This window comes from Aegilops tauschii, chromosome 7 (genome assembly GCF_002575655.3).
Source record: "Aegilops tauschii subsp. strangulata cultivar AL8/78 chromosome 7, Aet v6.0, whole genome shotgun sequence".
In the NCBI taxonomy this organism is placed as follows: domain Eukaryota; kingdom Viridiplantae; phylum Streptophyta; class Magnoliopsida; order Poales; family Poaceae; genus Aegilops; species Aegilops tauschii.
The window spans coordinates 34179739-34189536 of record NC_053041.3 but is presented as its reverse complement, the minus strand read 5'-3'; the positions used below and the strand labels follow the sequence as shown (position 1 = coordinate 34189536).

General features: G+C 44.3%; 1 protein-coding gene across 2 annotated transcripts; it reads left to right on the top strand.

The window, feature by feature from the left end:
* Positions 1 to 3953: 3953 nt before the first annotated feature.
* Positions 3954 to 9446, top strand: LOC109768632 (uncharacterized). Of its 2 annotated transcripts, XM_040394586.2 has the most exons (4): positions 3954 to 4228; positions 7379 to 7539; positions 8102 to 8175; positions 9238 to 9446. In XM_040394586.2, exons 1-4 carry the CDS (start codon positions 4006 to 4008, stop codon positions 9251 to 9253), a joined length of 474 nt encoding a protein of 157 aa, XP_040250520.1. In that variant the 5' UTR covers positions 3954 to 4005; the 3' UTR covers positions 9254 to 9446. The 2 variants fall into 2 exon arrangements, 1 of the variants encoding a protein (XP_040250520.1); XR_006666122.2 differs by lacking the exon at positions 3954 to 4228 and having other exon boundaries at positions 6955 to 7539; positions 8043 to 8175.
* The last annotated feature ends 352 nt before the right edge of the window (positions 9447 to 9798 follow it).

The window sequence follows — 9798 nt, the reverse complement described above, 5'->3', positions numbered from 1 at the left end:
CTAAGTATGATATTAACCATAGAATTGCATCACCTTATCATCCTTAGTCTAGTGGTCAAGTTGAACTTAGCAATAGAGAAATGAAGTTAATTTTGCAAAAGACTGTTAACAGGTCTAGGAAGAATTGGTCTAAGAAATTAGATGATGCACTTTGCGCTCATAGAACAACATATAAAAATCCTATGGGTATGTCTCCTTATAAAATGGTTTATGGAAAAGCTTGTCATTTGCCTCTTGAGTTAGAACATAAAGCATTTTGGGCAGTTAAAGAACTCAACTATGATTTCAAACTTGTTGGTGAGAAGAGGTTATTTGATATAAGCTCATTAGATGAATGGAGAACCCAAGCTTATGAAAATGCAAATTTATTCAAAGAAAAAGTTAAAAGATGGCATGACAAAAGAATCCAAAAGCGCGAGTTTAAAGTCGGAGAATATGTTCTTTTGTACAACTCTCGTTTTAGATTTTTTTTGCAGGAAAGCTCCTCTCGAAATGGGAAGGCCCATATGTCAACGAGGAGGTTTACCGGTCATGAGCCATCAAAATAAATAATTCTGAAGGTACTAACCCGAATGTTTCAATTGGCAACGAATAAAGCATTATATCTCAGGTACGCCTATTAATGTTGAAAGTAATATTATCCAAACTTTGACACCGGACGAACACATAAAAGAGTCCTTCCAAAGCACTCCAGAATCGTGAAAATAAGGAGGTACTTGATACGGTAAGTAAACGGACTAAGAAAATCTGCAAAAATATTTTTTGTCAGTTTTGGAATATTTTAGAATTTTTGAAATAAAGAAACTTCCAGCAAGCGTCCCCTGGTGGGCACAAGACACCATGGCGCGCCAGGCTTGCCTGGCGCGCCTAGGTGAGTTGTGCCCACCTGGGACACCTTCCGTACTCCGTTTTCTTCCATATGCTTGTCCTCCAAGATAATATATGTATGTATATGTATGTATATATATATATATATATATATATATATATATATATGTATATATATATAGACTTCCCGAACCTGTTAACCACTGTATCGCGAAGAAATCCTCTGGCTCCTCTAAGGACAAGTTCTTCAAGAACGTCATCAACCCATATTTGCGGGAGGTGGTGCAGCACCCTCAGGTCATTGAGATGCATGAGGGGGTGCTTCACCTTCGCGATGTGCCCTGTCCCAATGGGACGGGAACCGTGGAGGCTAGGCTTGAAGCTATGGAGCAAGATGTCTTCCGGTGCAAGGGGATGGTGGAGCGTGGACTCCATGCCAATCACCTCATGATCACGGACCTCTCCCGTTATATCAAGGTGGATGGCAAGCCCATGAAGGACATCATCTTCACCTTCACCGAGCAAATCAACTTCCTCCAAAGCAAGATCTATGACCTCTAGAACCAAGTCTTTGAATATGAGGCGAGGTTTAAAGGTATGAGTTTGGCTGCTAGTTGCAGGACCCGTAAGACTCACTCTTCCTCTTATGATGGTGGACCACTGCCATGGAAATCTGAGGACAAGGCCTGTTCTTCAACACCACCACCATCTTCTTCACCACCAAAGGAGAACTGAGTATCGGGTATGGGCACTACCCTTGGCTTCCGCCAAGCTTGGGGGAGGTGCCCCGGTATCGTATCATCCCGCTATCTTTTCGCTTTTACGTATCTTAGTTTGATCCTTTTGCTTTAGATGAAATAAAGTTTAGTTCAATCCTTTCTTCTTTGAGAGTTTTCTTAGTGATCTATCATTGTAATAGTGTGCAAGTTATATAATAAAGTTTAGAGTTTTTGCTTTATTTACTTTCATGTTGCAAATAAAGAAAAGAAAAAGGAAAGAAAGAAAAAGAGAAAAGAAATAAATAAGAGAAAGGAAATAAATCAATAAGATCATATAGTAATCCTATGGTAGGTGATAGCACCACATAAGGAAAAATATAAGTAGGAAATTTTATTAGAGATTGACAAACATAGCATTAGTCGATGATGCAACTCATGAAAGAATTAATAAGGGAAGAGAAGATTCACAAATAAATATACTATCCTAGAAATCTTTTGTGATTGTGAGCCCTCATGAAAATATTTTATGCCAAAATTGTTGAAATTGGACAAGGAAGACAACTTAATGGTTTATGTTTGTTTATATTCACATAGAAGTCATATTGTCATAGATCCTTCAACATGTGGTGCTTGCCCCTATCTTTGCTAGCCAAAAATTCCGCACTAAGTAGAGATACTACTTATGCATCCAAAAAACCCTCAAACCCAAATCTTTTTCAAGTGCCCACCATACCTACCTAAGGATTGAGCAAGATCCCACAAGTAAGTTGTCATCAGTGCAAAAAGGGCAATAAAATTGCCTCTAAAAGTGTGAGATCATTTAGTGTAGAAGAAAATTGAGCGTTGTACGAACATGGATGGCAAAGAATAAAAGCGACAGACTGCATAATAAAGGTTGTCATCTTAAGGGGCAATACAACGTGACATTCTCTTGCACTAAGGGATTGAGCATACAAACAAGCACATGGCAACGTCTGCTTCCCTCTGTGAAGGGCCTATCTTTTACCTTTATGTATTTACTTTTATGCAAAGAGTCAAAGTTTTCCTTCTATTGCTTTTTATTTTTCTCCTTTTGGCAAGTATCATGTGGTGGGGAAAGATCTAGGCACATATGTCCAGTTGAATATAGATAACATGAGTTATTATTGTTGACGTCACCCTCGAGGTGAGTATGCTGGGAGACGAAACTATAAGCCCCTATCTTTCTATGTGTTCGGTTGAAATGTTTTGCTCATGGGTACGAGGTGAGTGTTAGCAATCATAGAAGACTATATGATGGTTGAGTATGTGGACTTGCCTAAAGGCTCCGACATGTGACCCTTCCTGAAAAGATGATGAATTGTAGTTGGAAAGTTGACTAAGAACATAGTTTGTTGGTTTCTACTATAGTTTTTGCTTTATACTTCGATTGTGTGATGAACTATTACTTATTCATGGGAAGTGTATGACAAAAGTTCTATGGTAAAAGTCCTATGTATAATTTTGCTACTGTTATAATAATCAACATGCTGCTTCTATGTCCGTATTTTTTTTATCGACACCTCTCTCTCAAAGCATGTGGACATGTTTTTCGATTTCGGTTTTCGCTTGAGGACAAGAGAGGTCTAAGCTTGGGGGAGTTGATACGTCCATTTTGCGTCATGTTTTCTTACTGTTATTTATAATGTTTTTATCCATAATAATGCTTTTTGGAGTAATTCTAATGCATTTTCTCTCATAATTTGCAAGGTATACACAAAGAGGGAGAATTTTGGCAGCTGGAAATCTGGACCTGGAATAGCTACGTCAGACCACCTATTCTGCACAACTCCAAACAAGCTGAAACTTCACGGAGATTTTTTATGGAATATTTAAGAATTACTGGAGCAAATAACTACCAGAGGGGGTCCCACCAGGTGGGCACAACCCACCTGGGCGCGCCGGGGAGCCCAGGCGCGCCCTGGTGGGTTGTGCCCTCCTCGGCCCACCTCCGGTGCCCATCTTCTGGTATATAAGTCATTTTTAGCTAGAAAAATAAGGAGACACTACTAGGAAAAATCTTATAGGCAGACGCTTACTAGTAGCGTGGTTTTATACCCCCCACTACTACTACTTACTAGTAGCGCGGGTTTATACCCCTCGCTACTACTAAGTTGATAGTAGTAGCGCGGGTTTATAACCCTCGCTATACTACTAAGTGATTTCCACCGTGCCCTTCGGGACCAGTCGTAGTAGTAGCGCGGGTTATAAACCCCACGCTACTACTAAGTGGTCCCCAGCATGCACCCGGGACATGCCATAGTAGTAGCGTTGGGTTAGCGTGGGGTATAAACCCAACGCTACTACTAAGAGATCTCCTTGCCGCCGCAACCTCCGCCTTTCTCTCCCCCATTCGCGTCGCCTCCCCACCCCCACCCCACCTGCTCCTCCTCCCTGTGTCGCAACCCTCGTCCCTTCCTCTCCTCCCTCCCTCCCTCCCATGGCGGAGTCGCCCGAGAACGCCGCCGCGGCGCCCGCGCCCGCGCCACCCGCCGCTCCCTCCCCGGCGCCGGCGCCGGCAATGAAGTCGTCCCCGCCCACCAGGTTCGGGATCCCGCTGCGGTACGACCTCGATGCCAAGTGGGACGCCTGCCTCGACCTCTCCATCCGCCGCGTCGCCTACTCCTCCCTCGGCGGCGCCTTCGGAGGCCTCATTCTCTTCCGTAAGCCGCCAACCCCCTCCGCCTCACCTCTCCATTCCCCTCGCTGCATCACCAGATCTGTTCGCCGCGCCTCCGTGGGTATCTCATGATCTAGGGTTGGCGAAAATAATGCTCGTGTTCCATCTCGATTTGGCCTAATCTGATGAGGGATTCCCTAGCTGCGTAGGTAGGGCGCGCTCCTCTAGCCGAAAACATTTGGGAACGTTACTAATGCGTATGCCCTGCTTTAGGGTGCTGCAGATTGATTGTTTCCTGCGCGATTGGGGCCCCAAATTTGCGTCGAGTGCTCTGAGATTCCGATGATTGTAAGGGAAAAAACGCTTATGTTTTATTTCCTGTATGTTTGTATTCTGCAGAGGCCAGAGTCTCATTTCAATTGATTCGTCAGCCAGTGTATGAATAGCAGGACGTGCTTGAATTGGGCTAGGCTATGTGATGGCTTTGACTATTAGGCAGGGAAACTGTTTGTGATTTTATTGGTGTGAACAATGCTTTCCTGGTGTTAGTCATGCTCTCGGAATGGTTATGGTGAATCATGGTTCTGAAAATAATTCAGTCTTACCATCATTTCCTCGTGTCTGGTATTTTTTTTAGAGAAAGAACAACGCTTTGTCTGATTGGGATTGTGGTCTGTGGGGGACTTAAATACTGATCTGTTTTTCAAAATTACCGCGTGTTTCCTATTAGATCTGCACGATGCTCATTTTTAGAGTAACACGGCAAGATGCATATGATATGTTTTTTTATATGATTGATAGTGAGCTGGCGGACCTACTGATTCCTGAGTTCGGTCTTGATGCTGTTTCATTCCAAGTGTTAAGCAGGAATTGATAGGGTTGTGGTATGATTTTTATTGATCTTTGATAGTGTGAATTTGTGAAATGCTGGTTTCGCTTAAATCATCATCAAACTCGCCACCTTAGTTCTGTTCTAACAGTGACGCAAACTGCTTACACCATATAGGCTGCAGTATGTGGAGTCCTAAGTCAGTTTCATTCACGAACTTTAGGGGCTTGTCCATTGAGGTCTGTGTCACTACGGAAAACAGTTAATTTGCCGTCAGGAGACGTCTTTGCCATCAGCTTTTCATCGAGCAGATGGCAAAGAAAGGGTTTGCCGTCATCGACAGACGGCAAAAAAAACTTTGCCGTCTGCGAAAAAAACACAGACGGCAAAGAGCTCACTTTGCCGTCCGCAACAAAAATCACAGACGGCAAAGCATCTATGCCGTCTGTGTTTGCTTTGGTAGACAGCAAAGAATCTTTGCCGTATGTGTTTTTTTGGTAGACGGCAAATTGAGCTCTTTGCCATCTGTATTTGTTTTCGCAGACGGCAAAGAAGAAGCACACCACGGGATCCATCACACGGATTGATGACTTGGCAGCATCTGAGATGCACATCCCACCCACTCAGGACCAACGTATGAATGCCCCAACCCACCCAACGACGCACGCGCCCCAACCCACGACCCCACCCATGACCCCACGCCCGTACCTGGCCCACCCACGATTCCCATCTCCTTCTCCCTCGTGCCGCCTCGTCTCTCCATCTGCAAGAGCATTAGCACGCCGCTAGCCAGTGTCCTCCTCCCTCCTTCTCCCCTGAGAGCAGCCACACGCCGCCGGCCAACGCCGCCCGCCCATCCGGCACACCCGTCCAGCGCCCGCCCATCCCCGAGCAACTGTGTGCCGTGGCCAACGCCCGCGAGCCCGTACGTCCGCCGCCACGCCTAGCGCCCTTCCGCGCATCCGTCCGCCACCACGCCGGCGCCGCGTGAAGCTCCACCCCTTGCGAGCTCGTCCTCACCGGCCGGCCATGCGCACAACTCCTCCGGGAGCACACTCGAGCCCGTCCACACCCGCCGGTCCTGCACTCCGCCTCGCGAGCTCCGCCGCTTGAGAAGCCGGGCGCTCCACCGGTCGAGCACCTGCCATCCCCTACCTCCCTCGTGTGCCTCCCCGCGGCGCCGGAGCGAGTCAGCTACCGAGCGCGGCTGAGCAGGGCCATCCCGACCTCCCTCACGTGCCTCCCCGCGGCGCCGGTGCGAGTCAGCCCCCAAGCGCGGCTGGGTCGGAGTTGCACGGGTCAGCAGGGTTGGGCGGCGGCGCAGCAAGCAGAACGGCAGAGCGGTGAGGCGAGCGTCGGACTGCACGGCGGGGCGGGCAGAGCAATGGAGTGGAGAAGGACCCGATTGCTTTTCGGTCTTACTTGTTAGGGTCCTTTGTATTAATTTCCAGGACTACTCTGTAACACTTTAGTTTTTTCAAGGTCATGTATGCATATTGTACTTCACTAACGTTGAATGAAAGGCACTACACGCGGATGGGCTTTTCCCTATTAAAAAAGAAGAAGACAGATAGGCAGTGCACTAGCATGAGTTGACCGCATCGCTCGGGAGCAACACTGATGTTTTTTTTAATTTGACCCCTCTCTTTGCCGTCTGTGATATACGAGGCTGACGGCAAAGACGCGAATAGCAGACGGCAAACCTGTAGTCCAGCTGACTGCAAAACTTCATTTCTTTGCCGTCTATGATTTACAAGGCTGACGGCGAAGAAGATTTGGCTGACGGCAAAGTCTTTGCCGTCTGGCTGATGAAAAGCTGACGGCAAAGTATTCTTTGCCGACTTATCTTTGCCGTCTGCTTGCTGACGGCAAACTCTTTGCCGTCTAGATTTAGTTCTTTGCCGTCTGTGATCCACAGACGACAAATTACCTGTTTCCTGTAGTGTGTGATGCTTGTTATCAGCTAATCTCAAACTGTTTCCATGTATCCTATTCTGTTGAATAACTTGGAGTCCTTTTATTTGTATCTAGAATGAGTTTGATTTCACAAGTTCTATAAAGTAACCAATGCAACTTGTTACTGTGTATCTGATGTTGGTAAGGGAACTATTAAAAAAGTTCTTTGGCTATGTGAATTGTCTGTTTTCCACCTGATAATCCATAATTATTAGTTTGCCCACCAATTATTCATGCATTTTTCTTGAATGTTCTCAAATTTTATAATCTTATTTACTTGTTAATTATTCAGAGTTGGCATATGCTGAAAGAAACACTTTGAGAAGAACTCAAATTTACACTTCGTGAAGTAACTGTCACTAAATCTATGGTCTAATGCATGTTTGTGACTTGTGTTATTTTATACAGGTAGCCCAACAACCCGCTGGGCATCAGTTGCACTTGGAGCTGGTGTGGGGATAGGGGCTGCGTTCACTGAATGCTCATACATATTCAATGGTTCTCCTCCAAACTGGTCGGCCCCTGAATGCTCATACATATTCAATGGTTCTCCTCCAAAGTGGGGAAAGGTAAGCATTTCTCTTCTCCCGCTTACCCTATGTTCGTCTCCTTCCTCCGGCTGCTTGCTGCACCACAGCAAGTAATTATTTTTTCAGAGAGGAGAAGAGGAGAGGTCTTGCAATCCAACTTACCTGTATTCTTGAACAAATGAAGCACAATACTTTGCAACACCTCAAGTTTCAAACTGAATAAATTACGTTGGCCACCAGTATTTACAAAATTTACCCTGTATATGCATTGTTCTTGTCGTTCGTTAGTTAGCAACTCAACTCGACTCATGCTGGTGGCAAAATTTGAAATCACTAGTGCAGTTTGCATCTTTGTAACTGAACATGTTATAACATCAATATTAACAGTAAAAATTGGACTTTGTATGTGTAGTATAAGCAAGTTCAAGTGATTTTGCGAATCTGCTTTCCTTTGGTTATGCCTAAGATTTCACAATCATTTTGTATTTAGTTTAGAAACTGAAAAATTAAGAGAGTTGCCTTTCCTTTTGTTATACATGCAGCCATGTGCTTGACGCCACCTGATGCGTGCGTTTTGTGCTCCTATCTGCTTGTCAAGCAGAAATCTGCTGTTGTGAGAGGAGGACGACGAGGCGAGTGGCTGCTCCGACCCTGCTACTGCCCACACGATAGAAGGTCCTCTCTCTCTCTCTCTCTCTCTCTCTCTCTCTCCCTCTCCCTCTCCCTCTCTCTCTCTCTCTCTCTCTCTCTCTCTCTCTCTCGTTTTTTATTCCTCTCTCCGATGAGAGTTTGGTGCAACCTACCTCATAGTTGTACCCTTGGTAGAGTGATTCGTTTGACATGTTGTTGATCTGAAGTAAAACCACTTAATCATCCTCTTCCTTTTTTGTAAAACAATCCAGTCTTGTCATTGTTTCCCCGTGTATGGTAATTTGAAGAAAGAACAACGATATTCCTGTCTGGGATTGTGTTCTGTTGGGGACTTGAACACTGCTCTGTTCTTCAAAATTACAGCGTGTGTTGCTCCTAGTGCTCAATCATATTCTGTCCTAGATCATTATCCGCTTAGGCCGTTGATCTGCATAATGCACACTCTCGTTGTAATATGTAAGATGCCTATGATATGTTTCGAATATGATCGATGGTAAACTTACCGACTTACTGATTCCTGAGTTCTATCTTGATGCTTTTTGTTCCAAGTGTTAAGCAGGAATTGATAGGGCTGTCATATGATTGTGTTTAATCTTTGCTAATGTGAATTGTGAAATGTTCGTGAAACTTAATCTGATAATCACCAAACTCTCTACCTAAGTTCTGTTTTAGTAGTGACGCAAACTGCTTACAGCATATAGGCTGCAGTATGTGGAATCCTAAGTCCAAAAAAGAGGTCTGGACACGTTTATTATTATTGTTATTACTTGGTAAATTTAGTAAGAACTAGTAAGAACTAGTAAGAGTTAAATCAACTGTCTCGGAAGCACTAACATAGGTGCTCCTCTGTCGTGCTTCTACGTACTTGGTAGTTCGACCTTCTCCACCGATTAGTGAGCTCCGCCACCGAGCGTAGCTCCTGTGTTGTGTTGCTATTCTAGCCAAAGGTTTTCTCTCGGTTTATGCACTTTTCCGTTGAGTGCCTTTGTTTTAAGCTATGACATATGCCTATGTTTAATTCTGAAATCTCAATGCAATCTTATGTTGTTGCAAAAGGTAATTTTGGGCAAATTTCCATTGCTGCAGGAGAATGAGATGTTGAAGCGGCAGACGGAATCCATGACACCGAAGTGCAATTGCAGCAGATTATCTCTATTTTTCCTGTTCATTTTTCTTATTATTGGAGTGAGAACAGGTAGAATGAGGAACTGTGTGATAGTAGATACAACAACTGTAGTAAAAAGAAACTTATGTTTGCAATTGTTAATGACATACATACTTGCATGTTCTTTGAAGTGATCAATCATGAGTACCAATGCATAATGATGGGGTTTTGGCTCATTTATTGGTTTCGGTGTCCAGTTAATCATGAAATAGGAGCCCATGTCAGTTATGTATGCTCTTACTAGATGTGTTCTAATGCTGGTTTATTCTAAATCTTGTATTTGTAATAATGTGTACTGGTTTATTTTTTTTTAATTTCTAATAAGTTAGTAGTAGCGTGGGGAGGAAACTGAGCGCTTCTAGTATATAGGATACTAGTAGCGTTGGTTGTTTACCCATGCTACTACTATTTCAATAGTAGTAGCGCGTGTACGTAATAGCAGTAGCGTGGGTAGCACACGCTACTACTAACAAAGTTAGTAG